The sequence below is a fragment of the Crotalus tigris genome, unplaced genomic scaffold (assembly GCF_016545835.1).
Source record: "Crotalus tigris isolate CLP2741 ecotype Arizona unplaced genomic scaffold, ASM1654583v1 scf7180000017623.1712378, whole genome shotgun sequence".
NCBI lineage: Eukaryota > Metazoa > Chordata > Lepidosauria > Squamata > Viperidae > Crotalus > Crotalus tigris.
The window spans coordinates 1,087,327-1,101,030 of NW_024096518.1; the positions used below are offsets into that span (position 1 = coordinate 1,087,327).

At 39.0% G+C, this 13,704-nt stretch overlaps 1 protein-coding gene across 3 annotated transcripts in view; it reads right to left on the reverse strand.

Annotated features, from left to right (window-relative positions):
* The window catches only part of BAG1 (BAG cochaperone 1), a 105,833-nt gene that overhangs the window by 11,516 nt on the left and 80,613 nt on the right, over positions 1-13,704 (reverse strand). For 2 of the 3 annotated variants that reach the window (XM_039332199.1, XM_039332190.1), the window contains 2 exons: positions 12,083-12,196; positions 11,203-11,310 (listed from right to left, as the gene is read on the reverse strand). In XM_039332199.1, coding sequence (XP_039188133.1) covers positions 11,203-11,310; positions 12,083-12,196 — 222 coding nt within the window. The remainder of the gene's footprint in view (positions 1-11,202; positions 11,311-12,082; positions 12,197-13,704) is intronic. The other variant, XM_039332208.1, reaches the window with a different exon arrangement.

Here is a 13,704-nt window from a genome sequence, read left to right on the forward strand (position 1 = left end):
AAATGGAGATTTAGTAATCCATTCAGAAAAACTAAGGCACACTATTCATAAGCAAAATGCCTTCAGCCCCCACAGCTGATGAGATTAAGAATTTACATTTCCCCACCCAGCTCCAAGGACAGGAAATGACTTCCCAGCCACAATAGAAGTCGGGCAGCAATAATTAGAATACCAAAAGGGCATGCTCATGCACAGGTCAAAGTACCTTGCACAGGAAAGGCATCTCAAATACAAAACCCAAAGAAGGTATAAAAACCCACCCACTCTAACTCCATTTTGTCAGCTGTCCCAGAACTGCATGCTGTTGTTGGTTCTGCTCATCAATAAACAGAAACCTTCTTTTTTAAACAGCCTCCATTTTATTCCAGCACGGAACTGGAACTGGATCTGTTCCCCCCCCCCAACACTGGTCTGTTTCCTCAGATAATTAACAATTCAGTGAGATTTGGTTCTTCCAGGAATACAATGGAGTTAGAACCTTAGTGATAAGAGGAGCCAGTGAATGGATCAACTCTTCAGAACTTTTCTCAGGAGAGGACTACAATCACTACAAGTTTGTTCCATAAAGAGAGTTCTCATAAAAAGACCAGAAAATAGCAATCTGTGGCAAGTTTTAGACCTCTGGATGCTTGGGGGCATACAAATAAAGGGAATCATACAAATAATAAGTGAGAAAAGGAACTTTAAATCTTTCTTACCATGGATTTACAAAAGGGAACTAGTGAAGGAGTTCCTGAGAGGAGATGAAGAGAAAAAGATAAAGAATCAACTTTTCAGACCTTATTTGAAGGCATTAAATATGAATCTTTTTTAAAAATGGAAGGAATATAAAATAGACATACTTGACCAGGGTTAAAATATATATGTTGTAATTTTTAATAGCTATTAATGCAAATTTTTATTTGACCAAGACTGACCAAGCTTTAAGATTTGTTTATAAATAAAAGATAAAAGATTTCTTTTGCTTTATTTCTTAGATAAAGTGATAAGTTGGATATTCAAAGTGGATTTATTTGATTAAGATTAAAATTCATTTATTCATTTGTTCATTCATTCGCCTTTGAAGGACATTTGCTGGTTAGGATTGAATGTTAAGTTTTTACAATAGGTAAAAGGCAGGTATCATTTATTTACATATCTTTTTTCTTATTTTTGTTGATTTTCTCTCTGCAGTTTTCATTTTTTCTTTTTCTTAGTATTAGTCTTTTACCTTTGTATTTATAAATGGAAAAAGGTCTCCTTTACTCAATGGAAGTACCTGTTTTGCAATTCAGACATGTCCGTTCCAAATTATATTTTGTTTTTTTCAACACTAATATTAAGACTTGATCTAAGACTCACAACAAATGACAAATGACAAAATTTGAACTAAGACCTGTAACAAATGCCAAAAATAACAAAAAAGTTTTTTTCAATATGTAAAGAAGAAAAAAAATCAAGGATATTATTGGTCCACTAATGGGAGAAAATGGCAAGAAGGTGACAAGAGGCAGGGAGAAAGCAGAACTGCTTAATTCATTTTTTTTGCATCTATCTTCATGCAAAGAAAAAAAATAGTCCAACCTACCAAAAGCAGCATCATGGGAGATAAAAAAGAATGCAGGTCAAAATAGGCAAGAAGCTGGTAAAAAAAACACTTATCTATTCTAAATGAGTTCAAATTGCCAGGATCAGATGGTTTGCATCAAGTTTCTGAAAAAGGTGGCAGATGTGATCTCCAAACTACTGAATAAAATCTTTCAGAACTTCTGGAGTACTGGGGAAATACCAGAGAACTGGAAAAGAGCTGTTATGCTTCCATTTTATAAAAAGTGGTTCCAGGAAACTATAGACCAAAAAACTTGACATCAATATTCAGGAAAATCCTGGAAAAGATAAACACTAAATTTGTGAGCATCTAGAAATGAACCAGAAGCCGGCCTGGGTTTGTTAAAAACATATCATGCCAGACAAAACATATTACCTTCTTTGACAAAATGACTAAATTAATGGATCTGGGAAAATGCTGTAGATATAATATCTTTCAGTAAGGCATTTGACAAAGTAGAACACAGACTATCTCTTGGTAAGGTATAACAGTGAGGGATAAATAGTACCACCATCAGATAAATATGCATTTGGCTGATTAATTGCACTCAGCATGTAGTCCTCAATGGAACTACATCTATACAGAGGAAAACATACAGTAGGGTACCTTAAGGTCCTGTTTTGGGGTCAGTGCTTTTCAACATCTTCATAAATAATCTTGATGAGGGAATAGAAAGAGGGACTCATCAAATTTGCAGATGACATTAACTTGGGGGGAATTGCTAACACTTTGGAGGATATATTCAAGATTCAGAAATATCTTGGCAGACTTGAGCATTGGGCCCTAGCCAACAAGATGCAGTTCAGTGGTGTGAACTGTAAAGTCCTGCATTTAGACAGGAAAAATCAAATGCAGAGAATAGGACCTAGCTCACCAGTAGTAACTGTGAGAGAAATCTAGGTGTCCTGGTGGACAACCACTTAGGTATGAATCAGCAGTGTGTGCAGCTGCCAAAAAAGACTGCAATCATACGCTGCATCAACAGAAGGACTGCATCAAGAACACAAGAAGTGATAGTACTGCTTAATTCTGTACAAATGAGGCTACACTTGGAATACTACATTCAAATCTGATCACCGTGATATAGTGAAGATGCTGAGGCCCTAGAAAGAGTGCAAAGAAGACCTACAAAGGTAAGGAGTCTGCAGGACAAATCATATGAGGAATGATTAAGAGAGTTAGATATATCTGCAAATTTGAAGAGAAATATTAGGGGTGATATGATAGCTGCCTCCCAGTACATGAGGAGCTGCTTATTCTCCAAAGCTCCTGAGGATGGGAAAAGAAGCATTGGGTAGAAGCTCATTAATAGAGATACAGCTAGGAACTAAGGAGAACAATTAATCAATGGAACAGCTTGCCTCCTGTAACTGTGGGTGCTCCATTGTTGGAGTCTCAAAGGTGTTTTTTGAAAAGGCAACTGGACTGATTTTTTTGAGGAAAAAAAAGAAAATGCTTCCAATGTACAACTAACCAAGCTTCCTGGATGGGAAGCAAAATGTCTTTTTCTTCTCCTTCCTCAAAAAAATCAGTCCATTGCCTTAAAAAAAAAAAAATTGAGAAAACTACGACCTGATGACTGAGAATCTTCATAGGCATCCATTGCTGGAGTTTTCAAGAGAAGACTGGACAACCATTTGTCTGGGATGATATAAGATCCCCTGCCATGGGCAGAGGGGTTGGACTAAAAGACCTTCAAGGTCTCTTCCAGCCCTATGATTCCATTCCGTTCTATTCCATCCCATCCCATCCCATCTCAAACACTACACCACATTGGCTCTCTTTAACTTCTATCATGAAAATCTGATTATTGCTTTGAATTTATTAAAATCTGTTTTGTTCAAGTCTAAGCTATGTCTTTAATTACATACATAGTTTTCCTTAAAATCAAGAATTCTTTTGATGTTCCACTTCATGTATAGTTAGATCTAAACTATTCTTCACTTGATGCCTTTCTTTACCCTCTGAAGGAAGAAGTTGTTCATAGGACAGATCAGGAATCTCCGAGAAGGGGCATAACTGACTTTGTTCCCAGTAGATATATTAGTTTAATGAAAATCCCTTTCACTATCACTTCATTTCCACTGAAATATCTGCAATTTGTTTCTTGGAAAATATTGTATCTCCTGTGATAGGGCTGAAGTTGAAACTATGGAACATGTCTTATCATACTGCCCTATGTATAACACAGCCAGAATTAAATTATTGTCTCTCCTTGGAATTGATCCCTCTGGTTCTAATGTTAGTAATTTGGTGTCTTATATTGTCTAGGGGATGGCTCCTCCTATATTACTTCTCAGGTTTCTAAATTTCTTTTAAGAGCTGTAACTATTAGAGAACGTTGTAATTCCCTTTAGCCAAGGTTTCAGTTAGCAAATTAGCCAGAAGACATCCTGATAGAATGCTTCTAGGATGGGCTCAACAATATGTATACAACACCTGCATCTCACGGGGAGCCCCCTGCACTCTACGCCAGTGGTATGCACTAGCTGGGGAGTTGGAAATCAACTTGGGTAAGAGTCACAGTCACAATGCCCACGGATGGCACTGTTCCTCCCCCCTGGAGAAGGATGCCCCAAGAACACCTGGATGCCCATACACCAACTCATTGGCTGCTTCAAATGTGGGAAGGGCATTGTGCCGCCGACTTGCAAAACAACTCCAAAACCCAGTGGCAATGCTAGGAAGAAAGTGGGAAAGCTCACCCCGAGGGCTCGCAAGATGGTGGAGGGACTTGAAATCGTTGAGTTCTCCCTGCCTAGCTACAGAGACCAGGGAACTCTGACCACACTGGAGAGGAGCGACATGGACTCCAATAATGTCCCCCTAGTAAGTCACCCTTGAACCCCGTAACCATTCCAGTCTGATTGTGCCGTCATTGGGCACCTAGGGGAAGGTGTTGGCTTTACTGGGCTTAGGCTACACCAGGTGCATTGTGAGCTCTTAGATAGTAGAGAGTTCAGATACTGGTTGAATTGTCTCTATATAAAAATAATGATATAAGTCTGCCAGTTAGATATATGGGCTGATGTTTTGGAAGTATAAGGTTTTCCCTCATTTCTTTGATGTAGAAGTTAAACAGCAAAAGATTTAAAATATATTCTTGTTTAGATCTTGAAGATAAGTGCCATAGCAGAAAGCTGACCTGAACTAAGGTCAAGTCTTAATTGAATATATATGTTATTAAGCAATATTTTTATGAATGCCAGCAGGAGTTTATTAATATCAATTGAAGCTTCTAATTATTTTTTACACAACTTTTCTCCAGAAATGGAGTCAAAGCTTTTTTTAAAATAATGCAGCGTTATGAAATTTATTTGCCAGAATGGACTGGCAAATCACCACATGATGCTGCCCATTTCACCCTGGCTAACCCACCACAGCCATTTGTCCATAGCTGATATATCGCCGCCACAACTTCACTGCCTCTCCAAGACTGCCTAATCATGGCTGATGCATCGTAATCCAAGTCTTCACAGTCAATTCCCCCAGAGGACGATTAAATGTGCCTCTGGTGTTTCTAGCTCACTTTTGGCATGTGCCTGATGGGGAGAGGCGTGGGGGCATTGGCAGGAGCACTGCTGTAAATCAGCGGTGTTTTAGCAGGTGCTGGGGGGCTGCAGTGTCACATTTGACAGCAGCATTTGGATGGTGGGGAGGGTGTAACAGAGAGGCTTTGCCAGCAATGATATTACCACATTTTGAGCATTAAATTCTCACACAACATGGGGAAAAATCTATTAGTTTAGGGGCAGGGAGGGAAGGTAAAAACGTATGCATGCAGGCATCAGGCGCAATAGCCACCATCCCCTTAGTTTGAAGAATGAGGATTTGGCTCCCATGCAGCTCTACTGGGGCCACAATCCCATGCCACCAAACACGCCCTCCCAATATGCCTCTTCCCCCTGACCCAATATATCTCTTCATTCAGAAATTGCTCCTCCTTTTATTTTCCACACCTGAAACATCTCTTGCGCTTGTTTTTCCTTGCACTGTGAAGTTCTTTGCACTGGGGGAGGGGGAAAACTTAACAGCTGCCTTGAAAAAAGGGGGTGATCACCATCCCAGCAAGAGCAGATTAAATGCTGGGTGGGGGAGGTTGGCAGGAAGGGAGCCACAGCTCCAACAGTGTGTGTGTGTGTGTGTGTGTGTTTGTGTGTGTGTGTGTGTGTGTGTGTGTGTGTGTGTGTGTGTGTGTGAGAGAGAGAGAGAGAGAGAGAGAGAGAGAGAGAGAGAGAGAGAGAGAGAGAGATCCTCCCAGTTGTTGGCTACCAGAATCCATCACAGCTGCTGAACTTTGATGAAAAGGAAGCCAGGAAAAAAAATGGGAAATTGAGAATCATTTTAAAATAAGCCAGCAGCAACCCTGGTCATAAGAATAATACATTTCAGCCACTCTCTTCATCTCCCACCCTGAGCTATTGAAATGCTGCTGGCAAAGCCTGTCATCCCCTCCCCTTGCCATCCAAATGGTGCTGGTGAACGTTGTACCGCAGCCCCCCAGCCCCTTAAATATCACCACTGCTTTCCAGCACCGCTCCTGCCAATGCCCCTTGTGCCTCTTGTGGTCGGGCACGAACCAAAAGCGGGTCAGAAGTTAGAAGAACCAGAGGCACATTTAATCATCCATGGGGGGAACTGGTCATGAAGACTTGGATCATGATGCATCAGCCATGATTAGGCAGCCTCGGAGAAGCAGCGGAAAAGTTGTGGTGGAGGTATATCACCAGTGGAGGACCAGCCATGCACAAAGGGCTGTTGTGGGTCAGCCGTGCTAGAAAATCCAGGGTGAAATGGGCAGGGTCATATGGCTGTGAAGAATTGTTTCAGACCTTTTATTTGCTGCCCATCTTGAAATTCTAGATGACACTGAGAATCTTATAGTAAGATAAAATATACAAATATCCGAACAATTAGAAATAGAAAACCATTATAAAATTACAAAAATTAAAACAAACTAAAATGATAGGCTTAGAGGTGAGGGGGCATACCTTCTTTGTTAATGTACCAACCACCTCCAGCCAACAGCTTCTCCCTCATGACCCCAAGCCAACATAGTTAGGTTTTAAGGCTTTTTCTGAAGGCTTAAAAGAGACGAGGTAATAAGAAGTTCCAAAGAGCAAAAGTCATGGCAGAAAAGGCTCTTCTCCTGGATCACATCAACCAAAATTCTGTGGTTTATGGGATCCATAGTAGGCCCTTTCTGTCAGCACATGTGGAGCAACTGATACCATGGTAGAAAGACAGTTCCACAGGAATCATGGTCCCATGCCATAAAGGACTTTAAAAGATAGCAACCAACATCTTGAATTGCACCTGCAAGGAGATTGGCAGCCAGTACAGCTCACATAACAGTGTGTTACAAATGCCATCCTAGGATCATCTAAAACTGCCTGCGCTGTGCTTTTTGACAATCATACCTTCCAAGAACGCTTCAAGAGTGGCCCCAAATACATCACATTGCAATAATCCAAGCAGGAGAGGACCAAGATATAAGTGACTGAGTGCAGGATCTCATGATCCAGAAAAGGATATAATTGGCACATAACACAGAGATGTGCAAAGGCTCTCCTAGCTATGATTGCCTCGGCTCTTTGAGCAGGAGTCATGAGTCTAGATTGAAGAAACTCTCAGCTGTGGATTGGATCTATCTGGGATAGTGCCACTCCACCCAAACTAAAGATGATAAACATCTGGATCCTGAGGCTCCACATATTTTACCAGGACTCAGTTGCAGTCTGATGTCCCCCATTCAGGCCCCCACAGCCACCAGGTATTGTGAAAGGCAGCTACAGCATCCCTTGGGTACCAGGGGTGAAGATGTAAAGCTGAGTATCATCAGCATATTGATGATATCACATCCCATTGTGTTGTATGATCTCACCCAGCATGTAGAAGCTAAAAAGGAGTGGAGAGAATACCATGCCCTGTGGAACCTCACAAAGAAGCAATCTATTAACCCAGATTGTAACCGGTCATGGGGAAAGAAACTAAATTGATGCAACATTGTACCTCCCAGTCCCAAATCTGGCAGTTGGTCCAAAAGGATACCATGGTTGATGGTATCAAAAGCTGCAGAAAGGTCAAGAAGAGCAAGAATGGATGGACTGCCTCTATTCTACTGTCAGCAGAGATCATCAACTAGTATGACCAATGTTGTTTCTTTCATATGACCAGGTTTGAACCCTGACTGAAAGGAAGCTAGGTAATCTGTGTCATCCAAGACCTTCTAGAGCTGCAACATACTCACTTTTTCCATTACCTTGTCTAGAAAGGGAAGGTGGAAAACTGGATGACAATTGTCCAGTACAGTAATCCCCCAAGTACGAATGTTCATTTAGCAAGTTTTTACAAAAACAAATTTATTCAGAAAGGGTACTTACATTAGAAATTCAAAATTGTAAGCAAAGAGGCCTCTGTAGCCATGTGACTTGGATTCAGTTACTGCTGCAAGTCGTGGCCATTTTTAACTCTGTGACTTGCCTGGGCCAGTTGGGTTACGAATGCAATTTCCTGAAGTTGGGGGGGGGTGTTTTGGTCCCTGGTCACATGGCCAAACAAGAACTGAGTGGCACCAGTTTGTTTTTCTTTTTTGGTGCTGCGTGGAGAATCTGCTGCTGTCTGGGCTTCAGGACTGCTTCTGTAAGTATTTTAAAATATTTTTTTTTTGTTATTCTATAGTGCTTGCTTTCTGCAAGCACTTTGGGAACTGCTCTACTTTTTAAATACTGTAATTTGCAAACTATTGTATTTGTAAGTACAGTATTTTCAAAGATAAAGTTTGTTTCCATTTTCCTTGAAACTGCTTGTAGGAATGCTAGCCAGGATCTATACAAAGTATTCCACAATGTTGTGTTTCCTTGTTTTTATTTTAGAGATTAGCGTATATTGCTGTAGATTGTAGGTTTTAAATTTAAATTGCCTTCAGAAGTTGTGGGTGCTCCATCACTGGAAGCTTTTAAGAAGAGTATCAAGGTTGAATTGTTATGATGCTTGCTAACTTCTATAGCTGCTCAACTTGCCATAGAAAAGGAGGGGAGAGATAGTCTGGGAAAGAAATGTTTCAGAAAGCCATCTATGGACTGTGAGAACCAAGGTCATCCAAAGCAGGTGTCTGGCAGAGAAGTGGACCATTCCCATAACAATCAGAAAGAACGTAAGTAGCCAATGTGAACACATGGTGAGTAGGGGTTATGAAAAGCTATTGGTAACTAACCAGAATTTTGTGCAGGAAACTTAGAGTTGATATTACTTCTTCAGTGCCGGGATGTGTATTCAATAAAAATTTATCTTATGGCATCTCAAGGCGGTAGAGTTTCTTGAATATTGATTTTGCCATCCGAGACTGGATAGGCATTTATCAGAAATTCTTTATTAGGGGAACAGTGGGTTAGACTAGATGACCTCAAGGTCCCTTCCATCTCTATTACTGTTGCAACCTGAGAGTTCTGCAAATCCCTCCCCCATCTCTCTTTGTGTACCTGGCTGGAAACTCTTAAGCTAATTAGTGGCAAGTGATTGTTGTTTTTTAAGCACTTGCTCTGGGCAGTTGAAAATGCTTGAGCTAACTACAATAGCAGCAGTTGTTTTTTTAAAAAAAGCAAAAAAACAATTGCAATGGCTGCAAGCCCAGCTTGAGGCAATTTAATTCCTGCACTGGCTGCACCCCAAATAGCTAATGGGCGGCCGGCAGGAAAGCCTCTCAGTTCAATTAACTGAACTGAACGTGGCAGCGATCAATTAACAAATCGGAGAAAATTGTAAGTCAGGTCTTCGTTCATTTAACAACCCATTTCATTCAATTAATGAATTTGATTTAAAAAATTTGTAAAATTGAATCTGATTCATTTGATGAATTTTTTGACTTACGAGCCTAATGGGCATAAAGTTCGTACCTCGAGGACTACCTGTACAGTAGGGTCTAATGATGGCTTCTTAAGGGAAAGACATACCATGGCCTCTTCAAAGGATGTCAGGAACTTCCCCTCCTGCAGTGATGCTTTACTTGTTACTTGCACCCACCCAGAATTCACTGTTCTGGAAGTTTTCAATAATCAAGAGGGGCAGAGATCAAATAAGCAAGTAATTGCACTGACAGTCCCAAAGATCCTATCTACTTCATCAAACTGCTCCCACATAATAGGGTAAATCCATTCCCTGGGCATTTCAATTAGAATTACACCACATTGGACTCCAATCAAGAGTGAATCTGAGTGATTTTATCCATCAAGTATTGCACAAACTCTTCTGTGAGGCCCTGAAGATGATCGTCTGAGACCTTTCCCCAAGGTGGGACCAGATGCCAATGTTGCTTCTGTCATCAACTCTTTTCAGTTCCTTGTGGACCATCGAGAGTGTTGGGGCTGATGTGCCAGGGGAAGGCACATAAGTACAATTCTGTTCAGAACTTCAGATGTTCTCTGATTCCAGGTTGCAGCCAAAGCCTCCACAAGAGCATATAGCAATGTCTCTAGGATCTCCCCTAGCTCTCTTTGGAACCCAAGTGGATTCATCAGTCACCGAGACAGACCATATGAATAAGTCTAGTGCTCTTCACAGTGGGGGGCAGTATAAGAGGATCTCAAAATCATCAGGGCTTGGACTGACCATGAAAAAGGGGATATTGACAGATCCCCCATCAGGTCACGTTGCCACTGCTCCAACATGAAGATTATATCTGGAGTACAACCATGTAGAGTCATGCCATGGATGTCTTGTTATCAAAGATACAGAGTTTGGGAATAGTGAGGGAGAAGCAAAACAGTTTAGGGAAGAAACAAAGCCATTATAGAAAAGATGTTTGAGTCTAGAGAAGAGGAAAAAAAGAAAATCACTCTAGTTACAGTTGAATGTAGGAGAATTGTTTTGATTAGCTTTTAAAATTCCGTAATGTTATATTACCAGCAATAAATATATTTCCAGAAATCTAAGGGATTCTTGTTTCCTAAGCTTTCCAGCCTCTGAGGGCTTGACAGTCTGCATTAAAAATGGCCAACATTAAACTTAACTAATAAAATGCAGTTTTCTCAAAAGGGAGATTTTACAACTAATGATTTAAAGCAGGGGTATCAAACTGGTGGCCCATAGGCCGGATGCATACGCGCAGGGCACGCCCACCCTGACTTCACAAAGGCAAAAAAGTCACAATACGTCATGAGATGTGATCGAGTTTCACACCCGTGATTTAAAACCTCAAGATTTCGTTATAAGACACCTATAAAGCCATGGCTTATCTTCCAAAATCATGTCCATAAACACCAAGAATTCAATTGAAAATAAAATAAAATAAAATAAAATAAAATGGCCAAAATCTCATGAGAATTTGACATTCCACGAAACTTCAAAAAATCTGGATATGAAGTTCAACAAATCTTGTGGATTTAAAAGTATTTTAACATTCAGAAGATTTTCTTGGGATGGTGGAACTACTTAGATTATTGAAGGTTGGTAATCTCTGTGACAAGGTATTATATTACTATAGTGATTATTATAAATTTACTTATGTTGACCATTACGATTAACCATGCTTAATAACTCTGATATCAACATCATTTCAAATTAAAGAACTGAGATTTCTTTCAGTTAACCACAATATGTTGTCATTATTTACTTACAATAGCATCTATTTGTTCCAGAATTTTCATAAACTGCTCAGCAATTCCCTTTATCCGCTTATCCAACTGACTAAGAGCTTCAGTTTGATTATTCTTTGCAAGAAAATCCTATATGAAAAATACACTGTTTACATTATGCTTATTCATAAGTTAATTGGAATAGGCATTTTTATTATTACAGCTGTAAGAGCTATGTTCCTATAATATCCATAATTCTGTAATTCCATGTATACAACAGGCAATATGTGTCCAACTTTCTATGGAGAAAAGCACTGACTCATATGAATATAAATGAAATTTACTAATATACCTCAGTAAGCATGATACACCACTGACTTACATTTGTTCATCAACATCACATACTCAAACTTCCTTCATGTGCAGGCTTCTATTCTCTATTTTCTTCTCTCTCTACTGCTATGCAAGCTGGCTGTCTTCTACATCAACTCTGAACCTATACAGTCCTTCCCCAATATCACATGAACAGATCACACATAGTCTTACAATTCCGCACCATTAATTGGGAGAGTTACTTTCAGATATAGGCTCTATTATAATGTTAGTAATACTCATAATCAAAGATATATCACTCTTCCCTCACTGGGAGCGCCTTCCCAAATCTCAGTTAGATTAAATCTATCACAATTCTAGACTAAAATATGCATGATCTGCGTTACACCTGCACATATCTCAGAGTCACACCTCCAGAGCCCTACATATTATATACAGTAGCAATCATTCTGAAGAAAATTCATTTTCATATTCATATAGAGATACTTTTGACCATACATTTTGCTAGATTTTGTCAGATTCTAAATTGAAAAATCTATCCCTGACTTTTACAAATATATATTAACTATTGAAATGTAAAGTAACTTACTTTCTGAATCTCTCTAAGTTCTTTATTTACTTCATCTATTTTTTTAGCAAGCTGTTCCACTGATTTCTCCAAAACTTTTAGTTTCTTTAATTCGGTCTCCTCCTCAGGACTGTTCTGTTAAGAGAAGAAAACATTACATCATGAAGTACCTAGCTTGCTGGGGTAGATGCATTCAAATAAAAGGCAAAAATATTATAATCACAGAACAATATATAAGCGAACAACTGAATGTCAGCCATAAATCACAACAAAATTTACATTAAAACATATAATGAACAGGAAGCTATATGATATAAGTACACACTATTCCATTTGGCCTTAAACAGATGCCTAATGTTACAGTCCAAATGACTGAATATAACTGCTCTGCAATCTATGGGGAAAGTAAGATGCTAAGCTAGCTTTTCTGTTTTCAGATTGCTACATATTTGCCTATAGATAGGTTTCTGAAACAGATAACAATCTCCAATTGTCAAAATCTAAAGTTTTTGCTTTAGTACAATCCCTGCTTGATTACTGATGCTACAATAAATTAAAATATATTTATGCCTAAGAAAGATAGGGCATTTTTTATGACATCTTTCAAATCCTACTTCTAAGAAGCGAGTATGTGATTACATTGCAGAATCATTTTATTACAGATTTTGAATATTATAATACTAATATATTATTTTGCAAACTACTTTTGCATATTTGCTAACCAAAATACACTCCCTTTCTTTAGAATGTTTCAGGATTGACTGATATGATTGATGGGAAGAAAGTACAGTTATCTTGAGTTTGAAGCAGGAGACTCTGAAATAACAGAACATCCAGACAACCTTAATGGCAAATATTAAAGGGCTCCCTATGACAATAGTGGACGGATGATAAATGCACAGGGAGGTTTGTCTCTCTGGAATGGTATTTTTTTCAACTTAATAACAGAAGAAAAGGCATTCCTTTAGTTTATATGATTCTCCTTGGTAAGGGACAGTCCTAGAATCACCCCAGAAGATCCTCCAGATAGCAGTCGTCTGCAAAAAGCTTCAGGAACTGTGCTTCAGAGCAGCTGGTAAGCCGTACAGCTGGGGGTTGGGCTGAATCACTTCATTGTTGAAAAAGAAGCCATTTTGGAATTTATTTTTCAAACAGACAGTAATTTGTGCCTTTCATTTCTTAATTTATGGGATTATCTGTATTAGCTAAAAGAGGCTTGTTTTAGTCACAATCTACTATGACTAAATGCACCATTTTTGAGACTTTATTATTATAACAAGGAAGAGGGTTGCTGAAGGCATGCTAAAATAAGTATGGAGTATTGGGGTTTTTTTAAAATTTGATGGAGAAACATAATGGAAATCTGTGACTTTATTTTACTATACTTAAGTAATCTGTTGATTTGAATTGCTTTATTGTGGGTGACTGAAACTTTTCAATTTTTATGAACTCTGGCTAGGAATCAATAACTACTTTATAAAAAAAATATTCTTTGACCACAAGAGGGAGCTAAGAAAATGGTTAAAAATAAGCATATTTTTATAGAAACTAATTCCTTTATAGACCAATTATGTTCTAAGGATGTCATAAAGGAAGATATGTTATAAATGATATAAAAGAAGAGCAAGAGGTGCAATCATGTG